The 23,184-nt window shown below is 42.4% G+C and overlaps 1 protein-coding gene across 1 annotated transcript in view; it reads right to left on the bottom strand.

The window, feature by feature from the left end:
- MAP2K1 (mitogen-activated protein kinase kinase 1) overlaps positions 1 to 21,059 on the bottom strand; it is a 77,682-nt gene extending 56,623 nt beyond the window's left edge. Inside the window, exon 1 of the mRNA XM_079125721.1 lies at positions 20,540 to 21,059. Within this exon, the coding sequence (XP_078981847.1) occupies positions 20,540 to 20,619 (80 nt within the window). The 5' untranslated portion in view covers positions 20,620 to 21,059. The remainder of the gene's footprint in view (positions 1 to 20,539) is intronic.
- Between the last annotated feature and the right edge of the window lie 2,125 nt (positions 21,060 to 23,184).

Here is a 23,184-nt window from a genome sequence, read left to right as displayed (position 1 = left end):
TTTTAACTCTTTCAGGGTCTCAGATCACAAATGTATTTATAATGTCTATACCCACCATAGTACTTACAATGTAATAACTAGACAACTAGACTCTCTGTGACTAGATAACACTCCCAACTTCCCTTGGGCCAGACAATATAGTAAGCACCTAGACGATAACCCAGGAAAGTGTCACATCCCTAGGGGCTCCAACAAGCCCAGCCTTGCTTAATCAGACAAAAAAAGAAAAAAAGATTCAATAATAGTTATTAGTGGCTGGAGGTATACCGCAGTGTTCCATCTCTTGCCCAGTAAGCACAAGGCCATAGGTTCAATTCCAGTACCACACACACGAAAAGTTAACAGTGTAGTCTGATGATAAAGCACACATTTAGCATACGTGAGGCCCTGGGATCAATCTCTACTATCAAAAAAGAAGTATCAAGAAACTCAAAGTACATAAATATTGTTTTTAACATCAGTGAAACTCAATTGTACAAAGCTTCAGTCCCACATAAGGTCTGTGCACTAACACCTTCCATGTTTACTGAGGCCTATGCCTATATATGCCAGGCCTGGCTAGAGAGGTGGCATCAAGACTGAACTCTAGAAGCTCACAGCGTAGGTGGTAAAACAGAACAGGGGTGCATAAAGATGGCCACATACACCTCCTCACAAGTGACTCTTCTCCTGAGTAGTTCATGTACGATCCCACTGGAGCTTCTCTAGTGGAGACCACAGTCATACTAATATCTGACTTCAACTTTCAAGAAGAGGTAGGCTCCCAAACACTGGCGATAAACATGAAAGAGAAACTCCAAATGAAACGTCAACAGTCATGGGTAAAATTATTTTGCGCACTTTCTATGATTTAGGTGTCATGCTAAGGACCTTGTGAGTGTGTGTGTGGTGCTGGGGACTGAACCCAGGGCCGTGTGCTTGTGAGGCAAGCACTCTACTAACTTAGCTATATCCCCAGCCCAATGCTAAGGACTTCTATTAACCCTCTAAACAATTCTGTGATTTACTTCTGCACCCCCATATTTATTAGTGAGAAAACTAGGCATCAGAGAGGTTAAGCAACCAATTCAACCAACACAACTGTTTAGGAGGGTAGTGCCAAGATTCCAACCTCAGCTGTCTGCCTCCGGGGTTCACTCCTAAGACACAAAGAAGAGTAGGGATGGGGGGGCCACATACACACATGACTGATCATGGTATTTGAAGCAAAGCAGGTCAAAAATTAGCATCTCTTTTTCCCCTCAATTAGAAGACTTGAGACCTTTTAAGATTTTTCTAAAATCAATAAATGTGTAAACAATGACCCTTTACTACACCACTTACTCTGTGCAGCTGGGCACGATGGCACACACCTGTGATCCCAGTGACTCAGGAAGCTAAGGCAAGAAGACTGCAAATTCAAGGATAGACTCAGCAACTTAGCAAGACGCTGTCTCAAAAAATAAAAGTGGCTCAGGGTACGGTTTAGTGGTAGATTCCCTGGGTTCCATCCACAGTACTGCCAAAAAAAAAAAAGATACTGTGTGCAGATGAGAATCATGATCTTCAACTGAGTTACAACTTGGCTACCTGCTACACAGAATATGGTACAGGTTGATTAGGTCAGTCTGGCTGGCTAGGCACGTGTCCCTCCCCAAAGTTGCCACTTGGGCACAAAGCACACCCACCCCAGACAGGAGAGGACCAGAAGACTAGTCAATGGCACATCAGTGGCTGAGCTCCCAAAGCTCCCAAGTTCAGTAGCAGGAGAAAGTAGAACACTGAAGCTTCCATAACAGATAAGAAATAAGAGTCTCAAGTTCCAGAAATGGACCTATGGTTACATTTTAAAATCTTCAGCAGGTTGGACACCTGCCTTTGGGTTATATGTCTGTCAACTGTATTTGAAACATTAAAATCTGATGATTTTTAGAGTCAAAAGGTATATTAGTATTATTCTAGATTAACTGCTAAGAGAAAACAAATGTTTCTCTACCTCCAAATACACTTATCCTTTGTTTGCCTGGTTTTTTTTTTTCCTCCTAAAGATTTAAATCCTATCAGTCAAACCCACTCATGGTTAACCCTTTGGGTACATTTCACTGTTCAAAAATATGTCAAGACTTTAATGATCGTTATCGAAGATGTCAAGAGAAAACGTAAGGGCTAAAAGGAAATTAATTCATCCTGTGCTTGGGGCTCTTAAGAATGAGCAACATTTATTGATTTAAACTGAACATAGCATAAACTCTCCTTTAGTCCTAACAGAAGCAAGGGACAATCGGTGGAGCAGGACAGAAATAAAAAGCCCTGGATCTCATTCAGATCTTAACTGACATTACCCTGGGCTCACCACCCAGTCTCAGTGGCCTCAATCCCTTCCTGTGTACATAAAAGGAGGAGACTGAACTATTATGATCATTTCCATCTCTAGCATTTTAAGGACAGGTGGCTATGCTCAGGGGAGAAGGAATTAAAAGGATGATTAATCTAATTCTATCCTAGGCCCAGAAATAGCCTGGCTTAGCACAGCATTCACCTTATCAGCCTTGATTTATTAGGTGGTGGGAGGACTGGTGGGTGGGAATCACAGCCACCTACAGCAAAATTAAGCTCTGTTCCCAAATGAGTTCTGCTGAAGGGTGATTTATCCAGAGTGTTAAACAACTTACCAGCAGTATAAAACCATGTTCCCAAAATTGTGTTATTGCACAAACTTCACTTTTACCCAAATGTGATTTGCAGGGAGGATGCAGAGCTCAGAATTCTGTGTCTGTGGCCATCTGTCCTATCTCAGTCCCCAGAGAGGCAGTGAAAGGGAGTGTGAAAAGCCACCAGGTGCCATGCAAATTCAGCAACCATTGTCACATATCCATCAAGGGGCACAACAAGGGGCTGGGAATAAGCAAGAAGCTCAACCTGCAAGAGGCTCACAGAAACTTCCAAGTCTTCCAAACGTTCCCTGAGCCTTCTTCCAAGTCAGGCACAGGGCTGACAGAATACCACAATATTGATGTCACCACCAATACATGCCTTCCCAAGTTTACCCTCTGGGCTAGGAAGAAACCGTTAGCTGAAGAGGTAGACCCTCAGCTGCCTGTGTGACATGCATAACCTTCAACAAGAAATTCTGTTTTCTCATTTATCAAGCAGAGATAACCCATCCCCCGTGCCTCAGGGGGTTGAGTGAGGCAATAAATGGATGTAAAAACAATAAAGAAGGGCTGGAGATGTAGCTCAGTGGTAGAGCACTTGCCCAGCACATGTGAGGTCCTGAGTTCAATTCTCAGCATCCAAGGGGGTGGGGGGATACAATAAAGAGCCCCCAGAGTTCTTAAATGTGACATGACCCTCCTGTGACTAGTTACTATGAAAATAACTGACCGCCAATGAAGTCAAAGTCAGAATTCCCTGGGACTAATAGAGCCTTGTCTTTTGAAGAAGGATGTCCTCAGGTCTCCATCCTCACACCATCTCAAGGCTTGTTTAGTCACCAATGAAACTGTTCCAAATCAGATTCCAGGTGATACAGTCTGGATCTACAACATTCCCCAAAGGCCTATGTGTTAAAAGCGGGATCCCTAGCTCAGAGCTACCAGGAAGTGGTAGAACCTCTAAGAGGTGGAGAGGTCTTCAGGTCATCGCGGGGAATGAACCCCAGTCCCCTCCTTCTCTCTCTTTGGCTTTCTGGTCATGAAGTGAGCAGTTTTATTCCACTATGTGCTGTCATCATACTATGCTGCCTTGGCACAGGACTAAAACAAGAGGGCCAATCCACCATGGCCTGAAACCTCCTCAACTCTGAGCCAGGATAATCTTTTCTCTTCACAAGTTGATTATCTCGGGTATTTGTGTTAGTGATAGAAAGCTAACACATCAGGGAACAGCTATGCACTGGAGTTAAGGAAGAATAAGGCTCAGCTTCCCCGAGTGCAGTCCAACTGGACAGAGTTACACAAACTGAAGCACAATGGGACATGTAGAGAGCACTCTGGAGGGTGGAGCTGCCAACCCCTGCCTGGAGTGGGAGCGATTTACAGAAGAGGTGACCTACCAATTAAACTTGGGCCATAAATCAGAATTTCAACATACACTCAGCATAGAGAAGGGAATTTCCAGAAGACACAAAGCAGAGGTCTGGGCCCGTGGGGGAAGATGTCTAGATGAACCATGAGCTGATACCCAACTGGCTTCAGCCACAGGAAGGGAGTGTTACCTTCCAGTTATGCCACCAAAGGTCAGTGACTCTTCTTTCCTCACTGTGCCCTCTCCCCCAGGCACGTGCATGCACACAAAGCCCAGGAAATCCTCCTTAAACTCTTGAAGAAAGATGGGTTTCCTGGTGGTGCTCATTAGGCAGATGGCTGACCCAGAGAAGCTGGGAGGAGTCTATATTAGGATGTACTATGCAGCAGTTGTTTCTGAGGCACCTTTTGAAGACTCCTGTTTCACTGAAAATAATTCTTTTGCTTCCCGCATATCCTAAAAAATTGCAAGTATGCCCGGTTGTCTCTATGCTAAGTCTGTGTGGATGAAGAAAGCTACAGAGGCCTGTCATTGGAAGTGCTTTGAGAGGTGAAAATTTTCTCTCTTTCTCACCTGATAGAGAGTAAAGCACCCGGGGCTGGGGATGTAATCCTGCCTGTTACCCATGAAAAGCAGTTTACATACATGGAGTGTCTATGATCCTCTCTGCCAGATAATGTTATTATGCCCATTTTATAGTTATGGAAACAGACTTAAGGATGTGAAAACTTTCATGAGATCATAACAATAATAAAAGGCAGCATCACTTAATGTGCCAGGGATCGGGCCTGGGGCTCAGGGCTCCAAAGTCTTTCTGCTGTGCTACATGACCCTCAAGCTGTGTTATTCAAAAGTCACAAATGTGAAATAGTACTGCTATGTGACACAACCAACTTCCCGTAATTCTTATTTGTAGTCCTGGATTCTTTCTCTGCTAACAGACAGGATTGCAACAGAACATTTCTAAGACTCCTCTCAACAATAAAATTTATTCTACCTACTATCTACTTAGAGCTTGAAAGTGTGCTGAGTGGTGACCAATATAATCCTGTGGAACTCATACACACCCTGAAAGTAGAAAGCCATTACCAACACTCCCATTTGCAGAGAAGAAACCAAGGCACAAAATGGTCAAATGGCAAGTATTCAGTTATACCATGAAAGGAGCTCAGATCTCATACTTTTACTCTACATAAGGCACTGTCATTCCAAAGTACTGTGTCCTGAAAATTCTGAAGCTTGAAGACTATCAGACTCCTCTGAAAAAGGAGTTAGTCTCTGGATTCAAATGAACTACTTGGGGAGGAGGAAATCTCATTTGCATCCCAGCTGGCAAGCTAGGCCTTTCAAGACTGCCACTACTCCTAACTAACCCTCCGAGTGGTGAACAGTCCTTTCCAGACCATTCTGCAGTTGGACCTACTGCCTCCAAACTCTCAGAGGCCTATTTCCAACCTTCTAGAAATTAGACCCAACTCTACAGAACAACACAGAGTCCTCTGGATGCTCAACACCCCCCTCAACCACCAGGTGATCTGGCAGTTAGAAAGACCAGATGTCAGAGCTCCTAAGGATTTCTTCCAGCTGTTCCCACCATCTTTAAAGTCCTTTCTGTTGCTATCTTTGTGCTCTCAGGGAAGACACGCACTTTTCTAGATACTCTGCCATCATTCCAATTTTCCCATTTTTAACTCTCTAACATACTCATGCATATGATTTTAACATTTAAGAAGAAACACAAAACTTTACTTTCTCAGTTTCTGAATGATAACTTTCTAAATCCTGTGTTAGTTATGCTGCAATCAAACATCACATTTAGGCTTCCTAAAAATATTACCCCAGTACAATGCCTCCTTTTTGTTCCCACGTGCCCATCCCCCAAGCGTGCACACATGTACTTTAAACTGTCATTTAGACATTGGAGGGTATAATTTAAATGTCTTTAATAGCATCTACTACAAGGACATTTGCACGATTCTTCACTTTGCTTCAAAGTTATGACCTAAACTGAAGCTTTTACTGAATTCCAAGACTAAATAGATGCACACAGAGCAAACACCAACAATATAATTTAGACGAGAATTTTAAATGCATTATGCTTCTCCATAACATCTGCATTCATTTTCCCCATTTTCAGCAAAGTCCTTTTAGTCCATCTTGCAGCCCAGGCCTGGTACTAAGTATCTGGTTCAATGGATGTTAACCCATCTTAATCTTAACATATAAATTAGAAATCCATTGTAATTTTGGTCATAATCTAAATGTATTTGACCCTAACACAAATACCATTTGAATCAACAGCAAATAATGGGCAGCTGCTCATATTCAAAGTATACATACCTCTGTCATCTGAACTGTTTTGAAGTTGGTCTTGTTTGGAAGACAAATGGTTAGCAGCTGCAAGTTCAATAACAAAGTGGTAGGAAGGCAGAGAGGAACCAGAGGGAATCCAAGTGCCACTTCCTATATTAAGCATGGAACTTCTTTCCAACAAACATCTTTCATTTCCTTGGGGGAAACTAATCCGGACATGCCCTTTGAACTTGGGAAAACAAAGGGCTGTGCTTTAAGAGAAAGAATCTAGTTTAAAGGATGAGCAAAGCTTAGAGGGCAGGAAGTCTCTCCTTTTAAACATCTCCATTCTATTATTTTTGTTTTTAAGGGAGAGTGTGGGACATGGGAAAATCCACCAGGCTATCAGTCCAAAGACCTGGATTAATGAAATGGACAATGCTGAATAGGTTACTTCCTTCCATTGTCCCTCATTTTCTCCTTTGCAAGACAGAGGCAAAATTTAACTAATTCATTAAAGGAGCAAGATTAAGACCAGCACTGATAGAACTTTCTGCAAAGACAGAAATGGTCAAACCTGTGCTGTTCAATACAGCAGCCACCAACCACATGGGGCCAGTGAACCCTTAAAATGTGGCTAATGCAGTTTAGAAATTGATTTTAAAACTTTATTTAATTTTAATTAATTTAAGTATAAATAGCCACATATGACTAGTGGTTACAGTTTGGGAAAGTACAGCTCTATAAAAACCTCTAACATTTTATATAGTATAAGAAGGACCACAGGGAAAAAGCATGGGACAGACCTCAGCTCTAAACTTCACTCCACTACTTACTAATTGTGAAATCTTGAGAAATTACTTAACTTCCCTGAGCTTCATTTCCCTTATTTGTACAATAGCATGCTATGAACTTTTTGTAGAATTTTAATGCAAACTTGAGACCATGGATGTAAAGAAATCAGAAAGGCCTTCAATAAATGGTAGCTATTTTTCCAGTTATGTTCTTTAGGAATAAAAGTGTCCCATCTTCCAACTTCATCCCACTGTTGCTTCCTGCATTCATATCCATTTTTATTACCTCACAGATTGAAAGCTGTAAGTCCTACACATGCAGCCTTGTCTATCAAGAAAGCAACTTGCTCAGGAATTGTTCCAGGTCCTCAGCTGTGGGCAAGCCTCTAATTACCCATGTCCTCTGAGCCCCCGGAACCAGTGATTTCCGCTTACCCTGTATCCCTTCCACCTCAAATAGTCATGCAGGAATTTACGAACTCTTTCCCATGACTGCATATCAAGCTGAAACTTTTTTAGTGCAACCAAAAAAACGTGTTAGTGGTTTCTGGTATTTTCCTCACAAACTCTGTCCTTGACTGTCCATAATCAAAATGGTATGTTTTCTTTTCTATTTGGAAATGCTTTTTTTTTTTTTTTTTTTAATTGTTTAGTGATTTAGAACAGTCAGAAATAGAAATGCAACCAGTTACATTTATGGCTAAGCCAGCATTAATTCAGTTACCAAAATAAAACAAGGCAAAAGAGACTACTAGAAGAAATGCTTCAATAAAATAATAAAAGGCTGCAATCTACAACTAAATTAGTATTAGATGTATCTAATATAAGTATAATATAATGTTAATATGAGATGATTAAGAGTGTAGCCCAAGGCATTCTGCTGGTCTTTCCTTTAGTGAATGGAATCTTTCCTTGGCTCCAATGACCAAGTTTTCTCAGTGGACTCAATGAGCGCCAAAGATAAGCAGGATAAAATTTCTATTATACTAATAATTACTGGAATGTTAAGTGGTTCTCTTCTTCCTGTTTCTCCACCATTCCACAAACCCTTAGAGGAAGAGAGGAGGTGAAAGACAGGCTGGCAAATTGGTAGGATTTCAATCCGGATTTGAATAAACCATTACACAAAAGGTTTACAGTAAGCTTGGAATTCTTGTTAACTTGGAGGCCACATCCAACAAGGACTTTTTTGAAGGACTGTTTAACAAAGGATAATGCAAAAGCTCAGAGGGCAAATAATTTTGACTCTAGACTCTCAAGTAAGGTGAAGCTCTACTGTGTGTTTGTATGTGTTTGTGTGTGTGTGTGTGTGTTTGGGCTGGGGATCAAACCCAAGGCCTCAAGTGATCTAATTTTTTTTAACTAATCTGATATCAGTTACAACTCAATTAAAAAAAAAACAAAAAAAACAAAAAAAACAGTTACACTAAATCCAGACAAGTCTATGAAGACAACGATGATTGGCTAATTAGTCATGTTCTCCCTACAGTTCTCCAGATTTCAAGATTTAACCTGACTTGCTGGGGAAGTAGCGCACACTTGTAATTCTGGTGACACTGGAGGCTAAGGCAGGAGGATGGGAAGTTCAAGGCCAGCCTCAGCAACTTAGCAAGGCCCTTAGCAACTTAGCAATACACTGCTAGGGATGTGGCTTAGTGGTAAAGCACCCCTGGGTTCAATCCCCAATAACAAAAAAAAAGATTTAACCTGTTTCTGAAACCCAGGTGGGTTAATCACTCAGTTGTTCCACTTTCTATGAAAAGCAAATGCACTTAAGAGCATTTGAGATTCTGAACCCTTCTTGCTGGCAAGTTAAACTCAAAATAGGTCAATTCCAGAAAGGCATTCATTTCAAGGGGACTTTCGTCTGTGGTTATTTTGAAAACCACTGCTTTTAAAACTGACATTATGAAGCTTAAAAATAGGCCCTCCTACTAAGGATCAAGGACTAAAATACCCTTTCCTTCCCCCATTTCCTTATTCTCTTTTCCCTCAACTACCTAGGAGAGTAGGGATACAGAGGGGTAACTTTTCCAGAGTTTGATTATTACTTGAAAACAAAACAAAAAAAAAACTTTTATTTATTTATTTATTTATTTATTTATTTATTTATTTATTTATTTATTTATTTATTTATTTTAAGAATACTGGCTGAAGTAACCAAAATTCATTACTGGGGGGACTCTGAAAATTTTCAAACCATTAAGTGTTTAAAATGAAAACATGTAATATATACACCATAAGAAAATGAGTTGGGTAAAAGTTCAACCACCCCGCTCCACTCCAGCAGTATGAACTCTAACAAGTTCCTTACCCTCCCTGACTCTGGTTTCCTCATCTCTCAAATGAAGGCAGAGGGCTAAGGTCCCATTCCGCCCTAATGTGTACTTTGTCTACAAAGATGGGCAACTGTTTCCTATTTTCATGGCTCCTTGGAAAGAACATAAAAATCCCTGGCCCAGAAGGTCCTTATGAAATCTCATTATACTTTAGTGTTCCTGAGACACAAGAACTGTTCCTGAGAACAACACAAGATGAGACTGTTGAAAGGAAAAAGTTATGTTTTGCAGATGACAATAGTAAATTGAGAAATGCACATATTTTCAACCAAAAAATATGATGATATAAGTGAACTTAAACTATGGGATATGAAGAAGTCATACAATGCAAAGCTTAGTCAAGATTAATACAAATTAAAAATGTTCGATCACAACAGTATCAAAGTGTTAAGTACTTAAAGCCAGGCGTGGTAGCACATGCCTATAATCTCAGTGTCTCTGGCAGCAAAGGAAGGAGATCACAAGTTTGAGGTCAGTATTCAGCAACTTAACAATATCCTGTCTCAAAAAAAATAAAAAAATAAAAAAAAAAAAGGTGTGTAGCACAGTGGTAGAGTGCCACCAATCCCCAGCACCAAAAGTAAATAAATAAATAAGATGTTAAGTACTTGAAATACTTATTCGGGACACAAAAGAATTTTTTGGAAAAACTATCACAACAAAATTGAATAGAGGAAGACATTAATAAATGGAAAGATATTCCATGAAAATTTTTATCTTTTTTAACCCTACCAATTTTTTTTTTTAATCAACTATCAAAATTATACAGTAGCCAGGTACAGTTGCATGTGCCAGTGATCACAGATACCTGGGAGCCTGAAGCAGGAAGATCAAAAGTTCAAGGCCAGCCTGGGCAACTCAGTGAGACCCTGTCTCAAAATAAAATTTAAAAAAGGGCTGGGGGTGGTGGTGACTGGGGTTGTGGCTCAGTGGTAAAGCACTTGCCTAGCATATGTGAGGCACTGGGTTTGGTTCTCAGCACCACATAAAAATGAATAAATAGGGGCTGGGGTTGTGGCTCAGTGGTAGAGCGGTTGCCTAGCATGTGTGACGCATAGCATGTGTGACGCCCTGGGTTCGATCCTCAGCACCACAAAAATAAATAAATAAAATAAAGGTATTCTGTCCATTTAAAAAAAAGCGGGGGGGGGGGGGGTAGGTTAGTAGTATAGCATTTACCTAGCATGTGGGAGGCCCTGAGTTCAAGCCCCAGTACTACAAAAGAAAAAAGAAAAGCCACAGAATGGATTAAAAAAAAAAAAAAAAAAACTTTAGAAATTAAAACACCATAAAGATCAAGTAAAAGTAAACCTGAAAAGAGAACAGATGGGCAACTAAATTATGTTTAATATATTCCAATTATAATATAGAACTCATTTTGGAGAAAAATTAACTTAAACCTATACCTCACACCAAACACATTAATTTTACATGGGACAAAGAGTTGACTAAAAAAGGACAAAAATTAAAAGGAAGTCACAACCTCCAGCTAGTTGTGAAGAGGTGACAGATGTCTAAATGCTAATGAAATGTAGGATATTCCATACAAAGGACATGCTTTTGAAGATTAAAAAAAAATATTTTTCTTAATATAACATTAAGCACAATGGGACAATGCAGTAACAATACAAATTATAAAACTTTAGACTACAAAGCACATTGAAAATGGTCAGAGGGAAGAAAAGTTTGCCTTCGACTTATCAAAATGTTCAGCCTTCTACCACAGAACAGCTCCAACCTACCTCTCCAGCTTCATCTTTTGCAACCTGCACCGATGCTCCCCTCGCACTGAACTACTGCACACATCCCAAGCTTTCCCACTTGTGTGAAGCTGCTCATCATGCAGGCTCTTCCTGCCACGCCCCCTTCCCCATTCCCATAGAAATCCTAGCCATCCTCCAAGACCCAGTTCAAATGTCATCTCCACCGTGAAGGCTCTCCTAATCTCCCTGCTGGATGGTATTCTCCCTCTGAATGAGTTTCAACAGTGCTTTCTTTGTACCTCCTCTTTTGGGGCACTTTTCTTCCTCTGCAGCCATTTGTTCCCTTTCCTGGTGCCCCTGTGATAGCCTTCCTTCCCATATTAGATTTTAAGATCTTTGGAAGCAGAGATACTCTTACTCATCTCTGAGTCACCTACCGGCAGCTCGCAGCATAGTGGCTTACATTCAGTAAGCATTTAATAAATATTTCAGTTTAAACTGAAATGATGAAATACAGAAAATAATCCCATTTCAAAAATAAAACTAACAATTAAAGGCAAGCAAACTGGTTTTAAAAGAGGATTTATAGCACCTATTAAACTATCCAAAACACTAACCTTAAAAAAAAGTCCTGAGGCTTGAGGAAAGAGTTGAAATATACATTATGAATTGGTTCAACCAGGCTTGGTAGCGTACAACTATAATCCCAGTCACTCGGAGGCTGAAGCGGAAAGATCTCAAGTTTGGGGCCAGACTGGGCAATTTAGCAAGACCCCATCTCAAATTAAAAATAAAAAGGGCTGAGTGCAGCTCAGTGGTAGAGCACCCCTAGGTTCAATTCTCAGTGCCACACACTCACAAAAAAAGTTTAACCTATTTTTCAGAACAGATTCTATTCATATGTGACAACAGTGGTAGCACAGTTCATTGCCTCTGATTAGTGAATTCATCTGTAAGTAAAATAAAACAAATTGATTCAAAAACATAAAAATATCGTCAACTAATAAAAATCTGGAAATTACCTACAATACCAATAAAAAGTCATCTGCTTAGCCGACCAAAAGGAGAAGTATAAGGATTATGCCCAAGTGTTAAAAAAAATGGGGGGGGGGGGGTCATCAAGTGATCTTAACTACCTAAATAAAAATGAATATTGTGGAATAATCGAAAGTTAAACTACAGCCGGGAGTGGTGGTGTACACCTGTAGTCCCAGCCTCTGGGGAGGCTGAGGCAGGAGGATTGAGTTCAAAGCCAGCCTCAGCAATGGTGAAGCGCTAAGTAACTCGGTGAGACCCTGTCTCTAAATAAAATACAAAATAAGGGGATGTGGCTCAGTGATCAAGTGCCCCTGAGTTCAATCCCCAGAACACCCCTCCCAAAAAAAGTTAAATTGAAGAATATAATTTCTTTAAAAGTCGTCTACACAACCAAAATTTCTAGAGTTGTACTTAAGACAACTTTTCAAAGAAGTGAGGAGGGTAGAGGTCACTGTACCCTTTTCTACTTTTTCTTGGGCACCCTGTAACCTCTTCTTAACCTGACTCCCTTTCTGACATCAAAGCGGGATGCCCCTGGGAGCTACACAGAGCAATCTGAGGCAGGATCAGCATTTCCAGCAGTTGTTTCTACACTAGGATTCAGGGAACACCTGCTGTTTTAAAACAAAATGCCATTCATCCTGGGAAGAGTTAAATTAGCAAACAGGTATGTGAACCTCTAAATAGCTCTCCGGGGATTTGGGGCAACAAAACCAGGGCACAGGACATGAAGGAAAAATACAAATCAAGTAGCAGTAAGAAACCACTACAAAACTGGCAGTTTGGAGAAGGGAACAAACAGAAACAAAACTGGGACCCTAAGCTTTCTTCTCAGGCCCCCCTCTTCCTCTTCCCAGCCTGTGGGTTCTCTGGGCTCATTTTCATACGTCAAAAAGATTCACCACTTCTTGACCTGTACTTCATGTGAATGTGGTAAAAATAACTACCATATATAAAGAGGAAAGGTAACAAGGAGGTTTTGTTGTTTTATTAAAACTTTTTTTTTTTTATTTTTGAGATGGAGGCTCTCACTATGTTGCCATCTGGTCTCAAACTCAGGGGTTCAAGCATGCCTCAGCCTCCTGAGCAGCTGGGACTACAGGTGTGCACCGCCATGACAGGCTTGGTTTTCTCAAATAGACCCAGGGGTTCAAAGAGGTATCCTCCCTAATAATTAAGGGAAAAAAGATACATAAGATACACTTAGTAAGTAAGAAATTATATGCAGTAATGTAATAAGTGCAAAAATGTGTGATTCACTAAAATGTCTGATATTTATGGGCTGGGCACAATGGAGTTCACCTATAATCCCAGTGACTTGGGAGGCTGAGGCAAGAGGATCACAAGAACCAGGCCAGTCTCAGCAATTTAGTGAGACTCTGTTTCAAAATGAAAAAATAAAATGGACTGGGGTTGTAGCCTGATGATGAAGTGGTTCAATTCCCAGTACCAAAAAGGAAGAAGGTAGGTATACACATGTAATCCCCCAGCGACTCTGGAAGCTGAGACGGAAGTATCTTGATTTCAAGACCAGCCTTGAATTAAAAGCCTATCTCAAAATTTAAAAAAATGGGGTTGGGGACAAGACTCAGTGGTAGAGTACCTCTAGGTTCAATCACCAGTACTACAAAAGAAGGAAGGTTACATCCATGGGAAATGTGCTTTATGCTAGATCTTGAGAGATAGCTAGCATATATTTATTCATGCCAAATCTTGAAAGATGGGTAGCATTCATTTATCCCAGGCATCATGCTACATGCTAGGGAAACAGCAAAGTACAATCATGGTCCCTGCTCTCAAATAAGCTTAAATTGTCAGGCACAGGTCTGTAATCTCAGCAACTCCTGAGGCCATGGCCAGCAGAAGGATCACAAGTTCAAGGCCAGCCTCAGCTCTTTAGGAAGAACCCAAGCAACTAGTGAGACCCTGTCTAAAAATTCAAAAAAAAAAAAAAAAAAAGGACCAGGGATGTACCTCAGTGGTAAAGCACCCCCAGGTTCAATCCCCAGTACCAAAAAAAAAAAAAAAAAAAATGCTGAAGTGTGATGACAAATACAAAGCAAATAAAATCATGCAAAAGAGATGGGGATAGGGATAAGTAGCAGAGCATATCCTTAGCATGTGCAAGTCCCTGGGTTTGATCCCCAGCATCAACAACAAAATTTTAAAAAATATATAAATAAATAAACTGGGTGGGGATATAGCTCAGTGGTAGAGTGCTTCCCTAGCATGCATGAGGCCCTGGGTTCAATCACTAGCACTACAAAATTTAAAAATTTAAAAAAGGGGGCTGGGGAGATAGCTCAGTCAGTAAAGTGCTTGCCTTGCAAGCACAAGGCCATGGGTTTGATTCCCAGCACCACACACAAAAATAATAATAATAATAATAAAAAAATTGAAAAAAAAATTTTTAAATCATTCAGTAACATGAAGCAGAGTGTTCAAAACAAAAGAAACATGAGGAAAACCAGATGGAGGTAAGCACTGTGCTGGGAAGTAAAGGGATCACTTGGTGTCACTTAGTATGGATCACAGTAGGTGAGTTGAAAAACTGAGGAAAATCAATAGTAAAGCAGGACCAACAGTTATTCTAATGTCATCCCCCTTTCTTTCAGAGGAGCATTGATAAGAAAGAGTGGAATTTTGTGTTTATGTTCAAACAAGAGCCCCACACATCTCCTTGCCATGGCTGTCTTCTTTATGAATCTCTTTTCCACTTCTGTATCTGCCGTGACAGCAGGGACATTCTTTCCAAGGACACAGAAACTGACAGGTATTACTTTTCACCTGAAGTAATTATTACCTCTGAGAGCCAAAAGAAGCATCCACATTCAAAACTACAAAATCAGTATAAATCCACTTTGAAAGCTCCTAGTTATCCTGGTGCACATCTCAGAAAAGGTAATGAGACACCCCCCACATCCCGCGCGGAAAAAAAGCACATCCACCTATCTCAATCTTTCTGTTCCCTTCCTCAAGGGCCTTCACACTCTAACAGATGTGTGTTCCTCACAAACGCGGCAGAATTACTGATGCTGTGAACTATGCTTTGAATGCAATAATTAAGTTTGAGTGTTCCAAGATTACAAATAGTTCAAAATTCAAAACCATAGATGCCACCAAGGCCAAGCAACGAGCCCTCCTAAGTTTACTCAGCATCTTGAGGCCTTCAAAGCACATTTACATATGCTATCTTCCTCTTCACAGTACTCTTTTCCAGGTAGAAACTGTCCGACCACTTAACCAGGTATCTATCATGTCCCTACTATGTGCCAGATACTGTTGTACATGCTGAGCAAGGAAGGAAACAAAACCTCAACCATAATGAAGCCCTCATAACAGGGGATAGGGGTGGATAAATACATACATGCTATGCAACATCAGGGCTGGAATACAGAGAAAAGGGACAATGGAAGAAAATGAAGGAACTGACACAAAAGGCCTTGTAGGACAACATGGTACATTCTTATCATCCCCATTTACAGATAAGAAAACTAAGAATCAGAAAGTACAAACGACCGGCTGGGGATATAGCTCAGTTGGTAGAGTACTTACCTTGCAAGCACAAGGCCCTGGGTTCAATCCCCAGCACTGCAAAAAAAAAAAAAAAAAAAAAAAAAGTACAAAGGACTTGTGTTTGGAAAAAAGAAAAGGTAAGGGTCTTGGGAGGCCCCTGCCTCGCTACTAAAATGTCTGCTCAGGGCTCAGGTTTTCCTCAGGGAGATTAAAAGTGTTGATTTTTATTTGTTTTGCAGTGTGGGGGATCAAACCCAGGACCTTGAGAATCCTGTGCAAGCACTCTACCCCGGGTTACATCCCCAGCCCTCAAAGAGTTGTTTTGAAGAGTTAAGAATGTGTCTTAGGCATGCACAAGGTCCTAGGTTCAATCCCCAGCACCACCATCACAAAAAAAAAAAAAAAAAAAAAAAAAGATGTGCCTTAGGCTGAGGATGCAGCTCAGCAGCAGAGCCCCTCCTTAGCACACACAAGGCCCTGGGTTCAATCCCCAGCTCCAAAAACAAACTGTGCCTCATCTTGGAAGAAGAGGCAAGGTACCCTAAGACCCAGTAATCCCAATTTTAAGTACATTCCATAATGAACTGTTACAAGGATCAAGGAAGGTCAAGGAAGCACTGTTTAAGGCAGCAAGTGGTTGGAAACGAAAATGCCTCAGTCTCACTCCAGGGGAAGAAATAAGTAAATGTGGTACGTGCCCATGATTGCCTGCTGTGCAACCAACATAATAATGACCTAGACACACACAGCATCATGAACAGAGCTCAAAAACATGGTATTTGAGTCAGGCCCAGTGGCACATGCTTGTAATCCCAGAGACTCAGGAAGCTGAGGCAGAAGAATCTTAAACTCAAGTCAACCTTGACAACTTAGTGAGACCCTGTCTTAAACTAAAAAATAAAAAGGGCTGGTACAGCACAACTGGGTTCAATCCCCAGTACTGTAAAAACACAAAACAAACACAAGACATTTGGTCAAAAAAATAGAAATAAAATTTGGGGAATGGTGGTCATTGAACCAGGTTCAAATACTCCCTGCCTCCTTCCAAGAAGGTCCTTGCCTGCTTTGAAGGTCAGCATGGTCAAGTAATTTCCTCTGCTCAATGAAATGGACTAAGAGTGACATGTGCCACTACTGGACAAAAACTTTAAGAATCTGAATAGGGCTCACAAAATTTCCTTCCCACACAAGCACATTTCAGAGATAGTGCCTTCATCATCCTGGGTCCCATCTACAGAGCCCTTCACTGACCTGAAAGTGTGTTCAATTACTGAGGTTTTGTGGTTGGTTGGAACCTCAACATAACACAGTCTATATTGTCTGATGTAGATTTATAGGACAACAATATTTAGAACCCTAAGTACAGAAAAACACAAAATAATACTCTCTACTTTCCAAGGGCAAAAAAACCAAACAGGTGGAATATAAAGCCATAACTTAATATATATAAAATACAACCAAGCAAACAGGTAGAATTACAAAGCCATAGATTAAACACCCTGAAGTAGGTGAGTGGGTGCCTATGGGGAAAAAAGGAAATGGGAAGAAGGATGAGCGAAAAGAGGAAAATAAAAGGAAAAATTAAAGGGCATGAAAAGATTATTAAACACATTGCACAAATATTAGAAATTTCGTTCACTCATTGATTCGTTCAATAAACGTGCCTATCTTTCATGTGCCAGGTACTATTTTAGGGGCTACACAGAGTAATGAATCAAAAAAGGGCAGCTCTATGCTTAGAAGTTTATGGTGTATGAGAAAGATGGATATTAAAAATCCCTAGTTAAAACATTAGACAATAATTAAGCCTCTAAAAAATCAGGTGACAAAAAAGGGATATATTTTAGAAGAGGTAGACTGTGAGCAACTCTGAGGAAATGACATTTTGATATTTATGCAGGAGTGACAACTGCTTCCTCTCCAGCAAGGAAAGAGGGAGGGATGGTTCATTTCAGGAAATGGGAAGAGCATGTGCAAAGGCCAGGAGGGAGCACATACTTTCTCATGGAGGAAGTGAAAGAGGACCAGTGTACAGAAAGACAGGAGGGGCAGGAAATGTGGTTAGAGATTAGGGGCAGGGGTGGGGGTCCTAGCAGGCAGCTTATTCAGGGTCTCATAGTCCAATATAAGGAGTATGAATTTTATTTTGTGATGAACCCAGAAAAACATTTTTTAAACAAAGGGAAAAAAAAAAACTTATTTCTAATTTATTGCATTTAACACTTCAGATCCTAGCAGTATGCTCACATATTTTTACAGAATTTGCAAAAGAAGGATATGTTTGGGTTCTTTTTGAGGATCTCCAAAACTTGCATAAAATTCAGGTTCCATAGTACCTGGCTTCATCTCTGTATGGGGTAAAGCAATCTTGACATTTTGTTACCAAGAGTTCTTCATTTGCAATGAATTTTTTTCCTTCTTTAATTCACATTGAAAATTTTCAAGTTGTGCCACGGCCTAATCACAGAAACCATGAGCACAACAGACTTCTTTCTGTTGGCAACCCAAGATACGGGAAGTTTTGCCTGAGAAACACTCTCAGAGGGGAAAGGTGAAGAAGTACACAGCTTTCCCCCTCTTTAATGCTACGAAATAGGGGGGACGGTTCCTGTTTGTCTCAGGCAACCTACACTAGGATGCCTCCTATTGTAACAACAATGAGTCATGGAGGTAATGCAGATGGCATGAAAACTAACCTAGGGAGGGTTGTTTGTACAGAAGCACCTTAACATACAGATCTACCACCATGAATGGAAATTACCTGCCAGTGGCCTTTAGTCTTCTCAACATTTACCAGTAATAAAGGCATCATTTTTTAAAGGCTTACTACATAGGAGTTCATTTAATCTTCACAACTATCCTAAGTAGGTTCTATCATTAGCCCCATTAGAACAGAAGAAAAAAATAAAACTAAGCCTCAGAGAGACTAAGACATTTGTCCCAGGTCATGAAATCACCACAAGTAACAGAGTCAGTCTTCAAACCTAATCTGACTCCAGAGTCCAACCTTGTAACCACTATTTAGAACCTCCCAGTCTCACACAAATTTTTCTCCTCCCAACTTCAAGGCAGTTTTTTTTTTTTTTTTTTTTTTCCTATCCTCTTTGTATCATTTCCTTTTCATGTAATTTCTTCCCCTTGCAAGAATACAGATGTGGCAACAAAATGATAACAGGTACTTCCACTCAATATCCACCTCGAAATCAAACAGGAAAAGAACAATCAGTTCCCCAGAATCCAATGAGTCAAAACTTATCCTGAGCTGGGTGTGGTGTACATACACATAATCCCAGTAACTCAGGAGCTGAGGCCAAAGGATGGTTAAATTCAAGATCATCCTGGCAACTTAGTGAGAACCTACCTTGAAATAAAAAATAAAAAGGGCTGGGGATGCAGTTCAGTGGTAGATTGCCTCTGGGTTCAATCCTTTCCTAAAAAACAAAATCTGTCCTGAAAACAGTGAGGATTACTGAGGAATCTCCTGCCCTGGGGGCTTTCTGTTTTTGTTTTGCAATATTTCTTTTTAGTTGTCAATGAATCTTTTATTTTATTTACATGTGGTGCTGGGTATTGAACCCAGGGCCTCGCCAGGCAAGCACTCTACCACTGAGACACAACTCCAATTCCTTTCCGTCTGTTTAAAGGCACAAAATACCATGCACTAAAACTGAAGGAGAGTTTTCAATGCAATCCACCCACATGCACAAGTCAGTGTCATGTAAAACAGCAACTCCAGTACTGAAGGAGCCTTAAGGGGGCCCATTGGGAGCATGTCTGAAAAACCCAGCTGAGCTCACACAAATCCACCACCTATTGCTCTTATGACCATTACAGGTAAGGACAGAGTCATCAAGTCAACAGGTCCCTTCTAAGGAGAGGAAGGGAGGTTACAGAAATCATCAAAGGGTAGAAGGTCCATACCTACTATATTCATTTCATCAGCAAAGATACAGGTAAAAGATTATCTTTTCTGGTTATTTCTCCAGCTAGATAGGCATCTCTCCCTCGCATGGTCTTGTTCTTTACTCAGGCCCCAAGAGTTGAGAAAACTCAGAAATCCCCATGAAACAGCCCCCAAGAAGTAAGTGAGCCACACTGGAAACTGCAGCTGAGCATCTTGCATATGGTTTCCAGGGTCATGGTGTTCACGTCAGTTCAGAGCTCATGGGCAAGTAAGGAAAGCCAGGGGATTCATTGGCTAGAGGATGGTTTATTTAATGAAAGGTCAGATAAAGAAGAAAACGGCTTCCTTTTAGCAAGGCAGTTCCCAGGAAGAAGGCCAGAGGCTGGGAGTCCCCAGTCAGCAAGGGAAAAGTCAGAGAGAAGTCTGTGTACACACGCCCCCGCTGGCCATGCGGCCCACCCGCTACAAGGACCCACAGGTGTCAGGCACGAAGGTAAGGATGGGGAAGCAGATTCCAACTCAATACTCCATACTCTAAGCCGGTCTCAAAGGTGCAGATGAGATCTTAATTTTTTCCAAGACATTTGCCTCCTCGTCCCGTTACAGGCCAGAATCCCAGAGGATCACATTTAGAAAACAGCTGGGGGTAGCGAGGGGCGATGCAGAGCTTTCATTTTCTTGAGAGAAGACTGGTCAGTGACCAAGAAGACTGAAAAGGGGGAAAGTCGCGACTCGCTGGGTCCACTCACTGGTCTGAGTCAGGCGCACAATCAGTGCTTAGTCACCGATACCTCGGTGGCGGGGAGTTCCTCGCCCCCTTCCAGTCCGAGCCCTACGTGACCAACCCGAGCAGAGCCCGGGGCGCAGTGCACACTCGACTGGCGCTCGAGCGCCCCGGCGGGGCCTCCCCAGCCCGGCCCCCGCGCTCGCCGCCCACCCCGGACTTACTCCGCGGAGCTGGTCCCGTTAACCGCAGAGCCGTCGGGGGCCGGGTTCAGCTGGATGGGCGTCGGCTTCTTTTTAGGCATTTTGTACCGGGGAAGGAGCTTCCAACTCCGAGGAGGGTGGCCCCTCTCGCTTCCTCCCTCTGCGCTACCCGGCGCCCGCTGCGCGGGAGCAAGTCGGAGCCTCCGGCCCCGGGACTGACTTCGGGGGGCGCTCCCTGAGCAGTACCGCTAGTGCCTAGGGGCCAGTGGCGGTCTCAGGGGACCCCCACCGCACCCTCCCGGGTTTCCGCGCACAAGAAGCTGAAGGGCTGCCCCACCGGCGCGGAGCGGGTTGCGTGCGCTCGGCAACCTGGGATTCCCTCCTTCTGTTTCAATAAACGGGTCCCTCAGGCTCGGAAAGCCCCGCGGTGCAGGCAGCAGAATCTTGCTCCAGCCCCGGCCCGGGAAAGTGCAGCCGCCACCGCGATCCTAAGAGCTCCGCGCAGCCGTCCCTGGGAGGGACTGGAGGGCGGGGGAGGGGCGGGGAAGGGGGAAGCCTCGCCCCCACCGGAGCTGCGGCGCTGTCTTCACCCCCAATTGGCTCCGCCCCAGTGCCTCGCCGACAGCCAATGGGAGCAAATAACGACGGCAGATGACGCGGAAATACGTCACGGGGGCGCGGTGCGCCGGCCTGGGAGCTGGGGCCCGCGCGGGCTCCTCGGCGCCCTCTGGTGCCTGGAGGCACCCAGATGGACCCACTGGAAAGGGAGGTTTAATGTCCGGGCTTCTGCTTCCAGCTGTGAGGTGAGCTCCTCAGGGCCAGGTGCTGTGAGCCTCCTCCTCAAAGAGCCTGGAGAGCCTCTCCTTCCTCGGGCCGAGTTATGTTGATGGAGACGAAATTACAAAATAAGGAAAAGAACCTATTCTCTTGTCAAGAGAGGCGATGTAGGAAAATAGAAAACTTATGGAGACATTCCTTGCGCCCAACTAGCGTGTGTGTGTGTGATTTTCCTGTTGTAATACTACCAACAAGAGTGTAGAAAGATGGGTACGCACTGCTGATGAGACAGTAAATCAATGCAACCTTTTTTGAGAGATTAATAATTTTTAAAGCCTGAAAAACCCTCTTTCAGGCCGGGACTTGGGAGGTTGAGGTAGGAGGATTGAAAGTTCCAGGCGAGCCTCTGCAACTTAGCAAACCCTGTCTCAAAATTTAAAAAATAGGGACTGGGGTTGTGGATCGGCGGTAGAGCACTCAACTCACCTAGCATGTGTGAGGCACTGGATTCGCCCTCAGCACCACATAAAAATAAAGAAATAAAATAAAGGCACTGTGTTCAATTACAACTAAAATATAAATATATTTTTTAAAAAATAAAAGCCCGACGTGTTGGTGCACGCCTGTAATCGCAGCAACTCAGGAAGCTAGAGAAATAAGATCGCAAGTTTGAGCCAGCCTGGTAAACTTAATGAGAACCTGTCTCAGAAAAAAAAAAAAAAAGGTGGCGGGGAGGCTGGAGATATAACTCAGTGGTAGTGCAGTCCTGGGTTCGGTTCAATCCCTAGTATGGAAGGGCGTGGTGAAGGAGGGACATTAGGTGCAGATCAAAGTAAGGGTGCGCACCTGGTGGTGTGCACCAGGTGTCAGCCACCTAGCAGGTAAGAAGGCTGTATAAGGTGAAGAGGGCTTGTATGTTTAGGGAAGCCGCCCTACTCCGGGTATATCTAGCCCTCGAGTCCAAATGGGGAGAGCAAGGTAATCAACTTGGGAAGGCCTGGCAGCTTTAGAGGGGAGATTGGTTATATACATTATGATTGATCAAATAACTAGATAAATATTAAGCATGATGGAAATAGTTTTCTCATTGTGGGAGAATGAAATTAGAAATACAGCCAGACACAATGGTGCACTCCTGTAATCCCAGTCACTCTGGAGACTGAGATTGGAGGATCACAGATTCAATGCCCCCCCTTAGCAACTTAACAAGGCCCTAAGCAATTTAGCAAGCCCCTGTTTCAGAAATAAAAAGGGCTGGGGATGTGACACTGTGGTTAAGCACCCCTGGGTTCAATCTCCCTTAACACCTCCCAAAAAAAATACAAGTCAGGGGCTGGGGAGATAGCTCAACTAGTAGAGTGCTTGCCTTACAAGCACATAGGCCTCTGGGTTCAATCCCCAGCACCACAAAAAGAAAAAAAAAAAAAAAATACAAGTCAGAAAACTTATATTTGAATTGGAGATATCGGATCAGTGTAACTCATGTTCTTGCCACAAGAAAGTGATACTTTTGTCTGGGTTGTTTTTATTTTTGTTTTGGTTTTGGTTTTGGTACTGGGACATGAACCCCGGGGCACTTAACCACTGAGCCACAACCCCAGCCCTTTCTTTTTTATATTTTATTTAGAGACTCCCTGAGTTGTTTAGAGGTTCACTAAATTGTGGAGGCTGGCTTGGAACTTGCCATCCTTCTGCCTCAGTCTCCTGAGCCCCTGAGATTATAGGCCAACACCACTGTGCCCTTAGTAACACTACTTTTTTATGCTAAGTTCAAAACTGACAAAACTCATCTCTGGGGGCACTGGGGAGATAGCTCAGTCGGTAGAGTGCCTTGCCTTGTAAGCACTAAGGCCCTGGGTTCGATCCCCAGCACCCCCCCAAAAAGAAAA

Source organism: Sciurus vulgaris (assembly GCF_902686455.1).
Source record: "Sciurus vulgaris genome assembly, chromosome: 2".
Classification (NCBI taxonomy): Eukaryota; Metazoa; Chordata; class Mammalia; order Rodentia; family Sciuridae; genus Sciurus; species Sciurus vulgaris.
This window is presented reverse-complemented; position numbering and strand designations above follow the sequence as displayed.